At 39.4% G+C, this 12731-nt stretch overlaps 1 protein-coding gene across 15 annotated transcripts in view; it reads left to right on the forward strand.

Moving 5' to 3' along the window:
- tlk2 (tousled-like kinase 2) overlaps nucleotides 1-12731 on the forward strand; it is a 180041-nt gene that overhangs the window by 125381 nt on the left and 41929 nt on the right. For all 15 annotated transcript variants that reach the window (XM_063037716.1, XM_063037730.1, XM_063037715.1 and 12 more), the window contains 5 exons: nucleotides 143-295; nucleotides 3395-3461; nucleotides 4564-4661; nucleotides 5751-5832; nucleotides 9798-9889. In XM_063037716.1, the coding sequence (XP_062893786.1) occupies nucleotides 143-295; nucleotides 3395-3461; nucleotides 4564-4661; nucleotides 5751-5832; nucleotides 9798-9889 (492 nt within the window). The remainder of the gene's footprint in view (nucleotides 1-142; nucleotides 296-3394; nucleotides 3462-4563; nucleotides 4662-5750; nucleotides 5833-9797; nucleotides 9890-12731) is intronic.

A 12731-nucleotide genomic window follows, 5' to 3' on the forward strand; every position in this document is an offset into this window, starting at 1 on the left:
TTTTGTGTACCTGTATCATTCTAACTTATTAACACAGTTGGATTTGTTCAGTAACCCTCACCCACATTCTTATTCTCCCATGGAGTACTCCCACAGTATCAAACACAGCCCCTTTTTTTAAAGCTTTGTAATTTTTGAACAGACAGCAAGAGCGAATAAATGCACAGCGTGAGGAAATTGAGCGACAGAGGAAGCTTCTAGCAAAACGAAAGCCTGCAGCCATGTGTCAGATGCCACCTACAAGTACTGAACAGAAACAGAGGAAAAACAAAGCAAATGGAGCGGAAAATGAAACGTGAGTCAGGTTACGAGCAAACTGAGATTTAAAATGACTTTTCAGCTGTGTGGTCTATTGATCCCAGGCTTTGTGTTTTTACTGACCTTCTCTTAGTGTTAGCACTACTTCATTTGCCTTTTAATATTAATTCACTGGATGTTACCATCATTGGCATGACCATATTTATTGCCCAGCCCTAACTTGCCAGCCCTTGAATTGAGAGCTCAGTACGTCATTTCACAGGACAGTTAAGAATTGACCATCTTGATGGATCCAGAGTCGCATTTAGGCTGGAACAGGTAAGGATGTCAATTTTCCTTTATCTAAATGGTTAGAGGTTTGCACATGGATTCCAGTTCTGAAAGCTGCCTTACAAAGAATGGTGTCAAGCTTGAGTGTTGCTGAAACTTTGTTCATCCAGGCAAGTGTAGGGTATTCCATTACTCAACTGATAAAAAAGGCTTTGAGGAGTCAGGAGTCACAAGTGGAGGGGAAACCCAGATTCTGGGTCTTTTTCCTGCAGCTGCATAATCCATAGCTGATTGGACAATAGTGACAGGGCGAGTGAAGTTATCCCCTTTGGTTCAAGAGCCTGATGGTTGAAGGGTAATAATTGTTAATGAACTTTGTGGCGTGAGTCCTGAGGTTCCCGTACCACCTTCATGATGGCAGCAGAGAGAAGAGAGCGTGGCTTGAATGGTGGGGGTCTCTGATGGGTGCATTTATGTTAAATGTAGGCATTACCCATCCTGTGAGCAAATGCATTTAATAAATTGCTTTATCTGGTTAGACCCTCCACACACCACTCTGCCTCCCGCCCCCAAGATATTGATAGTGGAAAGGGGCATGTACTAAGTTAGATTAAAAAGATAATTTAGACGACTAAGAGAATTAAGGTATTAATTAGGCATTCTTGTGCTTCTACATCTGGAGGTGCAGTCATGTGTATATTTGATTGGCTGAGCCTGTGATGTAAAGAACTAAATCCTAAGAGCAGTAATTTCCATTGGAATATTCAGTCACAGCATCTTCTGGAGTATTTTTCTCACTAAATCAATTGGATTTCCTTTCCTTGAAGTGGAACAAAAATAACAGCACTTAAAATGTTTGTGAAATTAAGCTGACTTTTGCCTTAAAACTGTTACAGCCTATATGAGAAGAAAGGATGGTCTATTGTGATAGAGCTCTGGCTCTCTTTGAGAAGGAGTTGCATAGCATTGAATTGGGCCTTTCATTGCAACTCAGCCATGCCAACTGTAATGTTTAATCCCATTGGCCTGTATTAGACCTATATCATACTACTCCTTTTCTGTCCAAGTACCTGTTCAAATGCCTCTTAGATGTTAACTGCATTTGTCTCTACCACTGCAGCATATTCTATATGCTCTCAGCCATGTGTGAAAAGACCTACGCCCCAGTCCTCATTTAAGTTTCTCGCCTCTCACCTTAAATCTAGTTTTAGGTGTCCCCCAACCTAGGGCAAAGTTTCTATCTATCCTATCTATGCCGCTCTATAAAGTCAAACCTCAGCCTCCATTGAGAATAAACCCAGCCTATCAAATTTATCCTTCGAAGTAAAGCCCTCCATTCTAGACCACCTCCTGGTGAATCTCTTCTATATTCTCTTCTATTGCTACTACATATTTCCTCCAGCATGGCAATTGAAACTGTACTTGGTACTCCAAATATGTCCTGGCCAGAGTTTTGTACAGCCACCATATGACTTCAGAATTGTTATACTCAGTGTCTTATTTTAAAGCCAAGTATGCCAGATGTTATCTTCACTAGCCTATCCATTTTTAAGGAACTATAAATTTGGCACCACCCTGTCTCTGTACATCAATGCTCCTGAGCTCTCTGCTATTTACTGCTTACGTTGGTGGTTAACTGCATACATACCACAAACCATTTGGCCTCAGTAACAACCTCCGCAACACCCCTCCTTCCCTTTTCCCAAGTGATCCTCTTTACAATGGATTCTTTGCTCCAGGTGTTGATTTCCCTCAAAATTATTAATGGAATTTCCGAGGGGTGATTGATAAGTCCATGGCCTAAGGTAGAAGGAGTCAATTTTAGAAAACCTAACACATTTATTTTTCAACATAGTCCCCTCCTACATTTACGCACTTAGTCCAGCGGTCGTGGAGCATACGGATCCCTTCTTTGTAGAAGTGGTCCACAGCAGGGGTGATTGATAAGTTTGTGGCCTACAGTAGAAGGACATAAGTTATTAACTTCAAACTTTCTGCATGATCACTCAGAGTTGAACTGCTCATGCATGTAATGAAAGCTGCGTAACTCATCTCCTTCTATATTAGGCCACGAACTTATCAATCATCCCTGCTGTGGACCACTTCTGGAGGTCCAAGATGCCAACTTCTACAAAGAAGAGATCCGTATGCTCCATGACTGCTGAACTAAGTGTGTAAATGTAGGAGGGGACTATGTTGAAAAATAAATGTGCTAGGTTTTCTAAAATTGACTCCTTCTACCTTAGGCCACGAACTTATCAATCACCCCTCGTAAAAGCTACAACAATTATTTCAACATTTGAATTGTTAGTATTGCTGTTATACCTATCCTCAGTTAACTTCACTTTGTTCTTTCTAAATGTAATTGTGCATTTAATAGTAAGTTGGAAAAATCATACACATATTTGTATTTTCTGTTAATGTCTAAGAAAAGGTATTGGCCTCACTAAAAATAACAGCATTCTTTAATTTGTGCCTTGCTTGAACTTGTCTTTAATTTATGTAAGGAATGTTCTAAGTTTAAATAAAATAGTATTTATTTGGAAAATAGACATATGGAATGTGATTCTTTTTAAAATTATGTGTTCCTATGTAATTTTATAATTGGGATTAAACAATCTTTTTCCATCTACAATAACTGATATTTTAGCAACAACTGTATGCTTTTATTGAGCTCTTCCATCTGTTAGTTATTTTTAATGGATCCATGACAAAGTTGCAATGCGCATCACTGAGACTGTGAAGGTTGTGAAATGGATACCTCTGAGCTAGCAGATGAATTAAACATTTGATTCAAGGTTGTGTCCAAATCACTGATGCATAGTTTATCTTTGCAGAAATGTGATCATCTGTTTTCTTTCTGCAGGTTAACTTTAGCAGAATATCATGAACAAGAAGAAATCTTCAAACTAAGATTAGGACATTTAAAAAAGGTTTGTTTAACCGTTGTCCTGGGCCGGAGGTTCATCATGTCCCAAGCCAGAATACATAATGGAATCTGTGCTCCTAAGTTGGATTCAGGCAGTTATTTGTGGAGAGACAAACAAGGTTAATGACCTTTCACCGTTAACACTGTTCCTGTCTCCACAATTGCTGCTTGACTGAGCGTTTCTAGCATTTTCTGTTTTATTTGGGTTTCCAGCAACTGCTGCATCTTGCTTTTCAACCGTTATTATTTTTTTAATCTTTTTATAGTGAATTCATTCTCATTCTCTGCTAAAGGTGCAAACCCTGCTGGAGTAGAGGTCTGTTTCCATTGACGGTCTCTCTGACACTTGATCTTAAATGATGAATGTAGAGGGCATGAGTCCTGTTCATTTTCCAAAGCACCTGACAATTGCCAAATTACGCTTGAGAGCTCATGCTGACATCGGGCGAGAGGAAATAGGGGAATGCACAGAACTGTTCGTCTCAGTGCTGCGTTTCACCTTAAAATGGGTGATCGGCAGCCTTTGTGGTCTGAGAGAGGCTTGTTGATCTTTCCAAAGATTCAAAGCACATTTATTATCAAAGAATGTATAAATTATACACCTTGAAATTTGTCTGCTTATAGACAGTCACAAAGCAAGAAACTGAAATAACCCTATTATTTAAAAAAAACAACCCACTGTGCAGAGAAAGAGAGGGAAAAAAACACATCGTGCAAACAGTTGAAGCAAATCAACAGCATTCCGAACCAGACTGAGTCCCAGATCCGCTCCCAAAGCAGCCGGAGTAGGCCCAAACCTTGGTCCCCGGTTTGACCTTGATGCCAATTTATACCAAATTGTATCTGAATTGGTTGCCTTTGAGTGATTTGCCAACATTGATTTATAAAATGTATTTCTGTATCTTACATTTCAAGAAAATAATCTATAATCTTGTTCAAGTTAGTGAATTTAAAAATACTTAATTTTTTTTTTGTTTTGTCCTTGTATACTGTTTTTGCTTTATACTGGCTTTTTTTTTGCATTAAGTCCAGTTTTCACTGTTCAAAAAGCATTGAGTTGTTGCACAATTTGCATTTACCATTTACCGAATTTTTCCTTTCTATAGGAAGAGGCAGAGATACAGGCAGAGCTAGAGCGATTAGAAAGAGTGCGGAATTTACACATTAGAGAACTGAAAAGGATACACAACGAAGACAATTCACAGTAAGTTACCAGTTACTATATTTGTCTTACCATAAAGTACAACTTGAGTCAAGTTGTGAGAAATACACTGAATAGGTTGACAAGAATTGTGTGTCTTTACATTGACATATTTAAAATGAGTGAAATTTTTGTCTAATCTATATCTTGCATACAAAATTATCTTTCACCTCAAATATATATTTTTAAAAGTAAAGCATCAAAATGCCATCCTTGCCCTTCAGAACTGGTCACTTATGAGGATCTGGCCATGTTGAAGCATCCATGCTAAAGTTGTGTGAAAATTGAGGACTGTAGTTAGCTGCTGGGAAATCAGTCCATAATCTCAACAAATAAAGTGTGTAATCTCCACAAATGAAGTGTGTAATTAGAGCCCATGCATTTACTGCATAGTCAAATCCCACACTAGCCATGTGAATGTGACAGATGATAGCCAGTTGGTCTTGGATCAGAGCCAGTATATTGGCTTCTGTTAGAAGTTTCGTTCAAGCAACCTTAAACCCAGAAAGCTTTTCTGAGAAGTTGATACTCGATGACCTTAGTACACCTTGCACTTTATTGTCTCCCTGCACTGCACTTTTTCTGTAACTACACTGTTATTGTTTTACCTTGCACTCCATGAAATGCACTGTTATAATGAATTTCTTCATGAACTGTATGCAAGTTAACTTCCTCAGTACATATAACAATAATAAATCAGTTCACCAGTGTCAGTTGTGTATAACCATTATGGCCTATTTGTTAACCAAAGGAAAAAGTTCATATTAACTCCAGATTACTAAACCAGCAGCCATTTAAACATTGCTGAATACATATAAGACCGTAAGGTATAGGAGCAGAACCAGGCCATTTGGCCCATCAAATCTACTCTGCTGTTTCATCGTGGTTAATCTAATTTCCTCTCAACCCCAATTTCCTGCCTTCTCCCATATCCCTTCTTGCCCTGACCAAACAAGAATCTATCAGCCTCTGCCTTAAATATACGTAAAATAAAGAAAAAATATTGAGCATGCCATATGACTAAGAAAATATTTGTTCATGTGACTTCATAGTCAAACATCTTTCAGCTAAATGAAAATGTTCTCTTTGCAGATTTAAAGACCACCCCACGTTAAATGACAGATATTTGCTATTGTACCTTTTGGGAAGAGGAGGTTTTAGTGAAGTATACAAGGTATGTTATTTCAATAAATAAAGTAAGGTTCACCAAAAAATGTACGAAGTGTGGAATATTGATGGGGAGAAATGAGAAAAATGCTTTCAATTTGAGACAGCTGTTTAACGAATGTTAAATTCTTTACATGGGAATTTCAATTTGGAAGCAGATTTCTGCCATTGCCTTACTCAACTACAGACTTGACTGAGATCAGTCAAACACATTTCATAAGTTACTTTAGCTAGCAGAGAAGAAAATTGCACTCCTTCATTCTTGGCTGGATTTTTTGTATCCATGTCATATTTATTTTATCTGATTTAACTGTTTTAATACAATTATGACTTCTACAGCTAGTTTCCTCCTTTCATAGATAGTTCAGTGTTAGTTTCATTTTGAGAATAGATTTGTAGCGTGTTGGAAAGCAGAACAAATTATCACTGCCCCAGGTCCACTGGTTTTACTTTAAGTTAGGAGATAAGACAATTGAGATCTATGGATTTTTCCAAATTAAGCTTACAAACTAGCAAACTATCCTAGTGATGGCAGCCATGGCCATAACAATAAACATAAAATAGAGCAGTTTCCATTAACATGTCAATGTTAGATAAAGAGGGATTATTGAATGAATTTTATTCTGCATCACTGATGTTCAAATGAGTGCTAAGTTGGTGATTCTTTTCAATTTTATAATGATAAGGGGTTAATTTTAATTATTTCAGTCCTTTAAATCTATTTTAAAGGAAAAGTAAATGGTGATAGAAATCAGTTTCTTAATCCTCACCTCTATTTAGAACACATACCTAGACTAAGAATTAAGTCCTAATAAGCTATTGGGAGAGTTTAAACTATAATTGCTGGGGGCGGGGGGTGTGGGAACTGAACTGAAGAGACGGAGGAATGGTTGGTTAGCTCGCAAATAGAGAAAGCTTGTAGGCAGTGTGAGAGGGAGGAGAGGCAGGTGATAGAGAAGGGATGCGCTCGGACTGATGGTTTGAGATGTGTCTATTTTAATACAAGGAGTATTATGAACAAAGCGGATGAGCTTAGAGCGTGGGTCAGTACTTGGAGCTATGATGTTGTGGCCATCACAGAGACTTGGATGGCTCAGGGGCAGGAATGGTTACTTCGAATGCCAGGCTTCAGATGTTTCAGAAAGGACAGGGAGGGAGGCAAAAGAGGTGGGGGCATGGCACTGCTGATCAGAGATAGTGTCACGGCTGCAAAAAAGGAGGAAGTCGTGGAGGGATTGTCTACTGTGTCTCTGTGGGTGGAAGTTAGAAACAGGAAGGAACTCTACTAGGTATTTTTTATAGACCACCCAATAGTAACAGGGACATCGAGGAGCAGATAGGGAGATGGATTCTGGAAAGGTGTAATAATAACAGGGTTGTTGTGATGGGGGATTTTAATTTCCCCAGTATTGATTGGCATCTTCCTAGAGCAAGGTGGTTAGATGGGGTGGAGTTTGTTACGTGTGTTCAGGAAGGTTTCCTGACACAATATGTAGATAAACCTACAAGAGTAGAGGCTGTACTTGATCTGGTATTGGGAAATGAACCTGGTCAGGTGTCAGGTCTCTCAGTGTGAGAGCACTTTGGAGATAGAATTATGATCACGATCTCCCTTACCATAGCATTGGAGAGGGATAGGAACAGACAAGTTAGGAAAGCGTTTAATTGGAGTAAGTGGAAATATGAAGCCATCAGGCAGGAATTTGGAAGCATAAATTGGGAGCAGATGTTCTCAGGGAAATGTACAGCAGAAATGTGGCAAATGTTCAGGGGATATTTACATGGTGTTCTGCATAGGTATGTTCCAATGGGACAGGGAAAGGATGGTAGGGTACAGGAACCATGATGTACAAAGGCTGTTGAAAATCTAGTGAAGAAGAAAAGAAAAACTTATGAAAGGTTGAAAAAACTAGGTAATAATAGAGATCTAGAAGATTATAATGCTAGCAGGAAGGAGCTTAAGAATGAAATTAGGAGAGCCAGAAGGGGCCATGAGAAGGCTTTGGCGAGCAGGATTAAGGAAAACCCCAAGGTATTCTACAAGTATGTGAAGAGCAAGAGGATAAGATGTGAGAGAATAGGACTAATCAAGTGTGACAGTGGAAAAGTATGTATGGATCCGGAGGAGGTAGTGGAGATACTTAATGAATACTTTGCTTCAGTATTCTACAGAAACGGACCTTGGCAATCGTAGGGATGACTTGCAGTGGACTGAAAAGCTTGAGCATGTGGACATTCAGAAAGAGGATGTGCTGGTGCTTTTGGAAAGCATCAAGTTGGATAAGTCACCGGGACTGGATGAGATAGACCCTAGGCTACTGTGGGAGGCGAGGGAGGAGATTGCTGAGTCTCTGACAATGATCTTTGCATCATTAATGGATGGGAGGGGTTCCAGAGGATTGGAGGGTTGCAGATGTTCCCTTATTCAAGAAAGGAAGTAGAGATAGCCCAGGAAATTATAGGCCAGTGAGTCTTACTTCAGTGGTTGGTAAGTTGATGGAGAAGATCCTGAGAGGCAGGATTTATGAACATGTGGAGAGACATAATATGATTAGGAATAGTCAGCATGGCTTTGTCAAAGGCAGGTCGTACCTTATGAGCCTGATTGAATTTTTGAGGATGTGACTAAACACATTGATGAAGGTAGAGCAGTAGATGTAGTGTATATGGATTTCAGCAAGGCATTTGATAAGGTACCCCATGCAAGGCTTATTGAGAAAGTAAGGAGGCATGGCATCTAAGGGGACCTTGCTTTGTGGATCCAGAATTGGCTTGCCCACAGAAGGCAAAAAGTGGTCAGAGACGGGTCATATTCTGCGTGGAGGTTGGTGACCTGTGGTGTGCCTCAGGGATCTGTTCTGGGACCCCTTCTCTTTGTGACTTTTATAAATGACCTGGATGAGGAAGTGGAGGGATGGGTTAGTAAATTTACTGATGCCATAAAGTTTGGGGGTGTTGTGGATAGTGTGGAAGGCTGTCAGAGGTTACAGCGGGACGTCAATTGGATGCAAAACTGGGCGAGAAGTGGCAGATTGAGATCAACCCAGATAAGTGTGAGGTGGTTCATTTTGGTAGGTCAAATATGATGGCAGAATATAGTACTAATGGTAAGACTCTTGGCAGTGTGGAGGATCAGAGGGATCTTGGGGTCCGAGTCCATAGGACACTCAAAGCTGCTGCACAGGTTGACTCTGTGGTTAAGAAGGCATATGGTACTTTAGCCTTCATCAACTGTTGGATTGACTTCAAGAGCCAAGAGGTAATGTTACAGATGTATAGTAGCCTGTTCAGACCCCACTTGGAGTACTGTGCTCATTTCTGGTCACCTCACTGCAGGAAGGATGTGGAAACTAAAGAAAGGGTGCAGAGGAGATTTACAAGGATGTTGCCTGGATTGGGGAGCATGCCTTATGAGAATAGGTTGAGTGAACTTGGCTTTTTCTTCTTGGAGTGACAGAGGATGAGAGGTGACCTGATAGAGGTGTATAAGATGATGAGAGGCATTGATCGTGTGGATAGTCAGAGGCTTTTTCCCAGGACTGAAATGGCTAACATGAGAGGACTCAGTTTTAAGGTGCTTGGAAGTAGGTACAGGAGAGATGTCAGGGGTAGGTTTTTTTTTAACGCCGAGAGTTGTGAGTGCATGGAATGGGCTGCCGGTGACAGTGGTGGAGGCGGATACGATAGGGTCTTTTAAGAGACTCCTGGATAGGTACATGGAGCTTAGAAAAATAGAGGGCTATGGGTAGTCCTAGTTAATTTCTAAAGTAAGGACATGTTCAGCACAGCATTGTGGGCTGAAGGGCCTGTATTGTGCTGTAGGTTTTCTATGTTTCTAAGAAGTCCTTGCATAGCATGTGCATTAACTATGTAGTGAGAATTTTTAAGTGTCATATGTACCACCAAACAATGCTTGCTATTACTTTTTTTATTTCATTTGTTCAAGTTTTCTGCTTTAAACCTCTCCAATAGGCATTTGACTTACAAGAACAGAGATATGTAGCAGTGAAAATACATCAGTTAAATAAAACCTGGAGGGAGGAAAAGAAGGAGAATTACCACAAGTAAGTACAAGATTTCTGTCTGAGTGTATGTGTGAATTCTGGTAGTATTCTAACTTAATCAGATGTAAAACAGTAGTCTTTTTAATGATACTTTGCTAAGGGCTGCAGTATATGGGCTTATTTGGTGACATGTTTGTTGATCCTAAAGATGTTGCAGTCGACAGGTTAACTGGGCACTGTAAAAGTATATATAGTAAAAGAATAGTTGGTGGAAACTAAGGGGAGTTAATGGAAATATGGGAAGAATAAAATGGGATTAATGGACAGTGTGAACTTGGGCTGAAGGGCCTTCTACTGTGCGAAAATGGAATTGTGGGATTCTTCCCCGCCCCCCCCCCCCCATTTTTCACATGAGCGGACCTTGTTGAATCTGTTGTGCTGTAAGTTCACAACATAGATTCATAAAATTTCAACAAGCAGCAATATGATGCAGGTGGATCCTTTGTTTTAGAATGTTGGCTGAACAATTCGAGAACACTGAGGAAACTGCTGTGTACAATAAATCATTCATATTCACGAGAGAGTGACTAGTTTCATGTCTCATCTGAAAACCACCATTTCCGAATGTATAGCAGTATCAGTATTACATTGGATTATCTCTAATTACTGTATGTGCTTAACTTTCTGAAGTGGGAGCTGGAACTCAATCTCACTGTGGTATGAACGTTGCTACTGAGCAACTGAGAAGTGAATAAAAATTAAAGGTGCATCCTATTTAAAAGTTACAGGTTATGATTTTGATTGTAGTCCTGTCATTTGCTATGCATTTACACCCAAAGATCCTTGAAATGATAACTTTTTGCCTCTAAATCTAATGAGAGATTTTGAAAAACATTGGAGTTCTTTATACAATTGATTCCTTGTTACTTCCTCAGGGTGCCCAAATTATATTATAACCAATTATAATTCTAAATGGTCTGTTTCCATGCTGTAATTGTTATATGGTTATATTGTCCATGACAATTCCGTGGAATTGCTTGGTGACAGACTCACTTTGTTCTTCCCACTGTTTAGAAGGAAGGATGCAGGAGTTAGACTTTCAGATCTAGAATGCCTTTCACTATCTCAGGAGGTTCCAAAGTCAATCACATTTATTGAAGAATACCCACCATTATATTGTATGAGTTTTTTGATTTTTTTGATATTTTATGTACTCCTTTTCCAAAAAAATTGTAAGATTACATTATGCTGGCTAGAAAGAAATTTGGGCTTTTAACATTTTGAATGCATTGGTTTATTTTCAATCAAAGTGGGAGTTGTTTTTGGTATAGGCAACCCCTGTTGTTTGAGTAATGGGAATGACCCCTTGTAAAATTCAAAAATTGCTACCTTAAAATTTGAGATATGGACTTTGTGCTGATGGCAATTATTGTATGTGATTTTTAAAAAGTAAACTATTTTTGCAATTCTGGTTCTTTGTATACGCAGATGACACAGCTTCACATCACAGAAAATTGAGGTCTGGACTGTTTTGTAGGAACGAAACCAGTTTCTCCCCCCCGCCATAATGCTTGTGATGAACTAATGGTTTCCAGAAAATAAGTGTATTATAGCAAATTCAGACACTTTAGCATGTGTCTGGTTCATTATGATGTACTAAATTTAACTTCTACAGCATAGCTGTATTCCTCCAGGCACAAGCAATTAAATTTAAAGCTGTTATGTTTTGTGAATTGGCAGCTTCTAAAGGATGGAGTAATTCCTGAGGTGTACCTTCTTGCACCTTCTTAGCTGTTGCTCGAGCAAAAAGCATCTTTATTTCTAAATATTTACAAAGATTTATGGTCTCTTCGATTCTGCATTGGTTTACAACTGCACAAAGTTTTTTAATTGAAAACTAAGAGGCACTTGAAGTTCTTGAATTATTTCCAATCTCCAGCTGTTAACCTATCATGAGCAGCTAAAGAAGTTAGATCCATGTTCTTTGGAGTTTCAAAGAAGGAGAGATAATCTTGTATCATAGTCCTGCTCAAATTGGAAGACAGGCCCTTTGGGCAAGTTTCTATGCCAACCAAGTTGCCTAACTGAGCTAGTCCCATTAGAAACACTTCCTATCCATGTACCTGATCAAGCATAATTGTACCCGCCTCTACAGCTTCCAGTGGCAGCTCGTTCTATATCTGCATGGCCCTGTTTGTGGAAAAAGTCGTCTCTTAGACCCCTGTTAAATATACCTTTCCCACCTTATGCCAATGCCCTCTAGTTTTGAACTCCCCAACTTGTGGAAAAAGACTGGCTATTTTATTTCTTATTGAAACGTACAAAATACTTAAGTGGTCTTGACAAGACAGATGTTGAGATGTCATCCCACTAGTGGAAACCTCAAATGGGTGGACATTGGTTATTTAAAACTGACATGTGCAAGAGTCTCTCACAGAAAGTGGTGAATCTTGGGAATCTTCTGCCCTTAAAGGTTGTAAAGATGAGATCTTTGGGGGTATTTGGAGAAGTGGATAAATTTTTGGAAGATTGGGGAATTGACAGCAGTGAGGTGCTGGGGTAGATAATGGCGTAATTCTGAGGACTGATTGAGCTCGGATTACATGGAAAATTACAGCACAATACAGGTACTTTGGTACACGATGTTGTGCTGACTTTTGAACATACTTTAAGATCAAACTAACCTTTTCCTCTTATATAACCCTCCATTTTTCTATCATCCATGTGCCTAGCTAGTTTCTTAAATGCCCCTAACTGCCACCGCCCCAGCAAGATGTTCCATTACCCACCAGTCTGTTTAAAGAACTTCTAACATTCCCCCTCCCTTAAGGTTTCCTCCAATTACCTTAAAATTATACCCCTTTGTATTAGCTGCTACTTCCCTTCAAAAGAGGCTCTGACT

Source organism: Mobula hypostoma, chromosome X1 (genome assembly GCF_963921235.1).
Source record: "Mobula hypostoma chromosome X1, sMobHyp1.1, whole genome shotgun sequence".
Lineage (NCBI taxonomy): Eukaryota > Metazoa > Chordata > Chondrichthyes > Myliobatiformes > Myliobatidae > Mobula > Mobula hypostoma.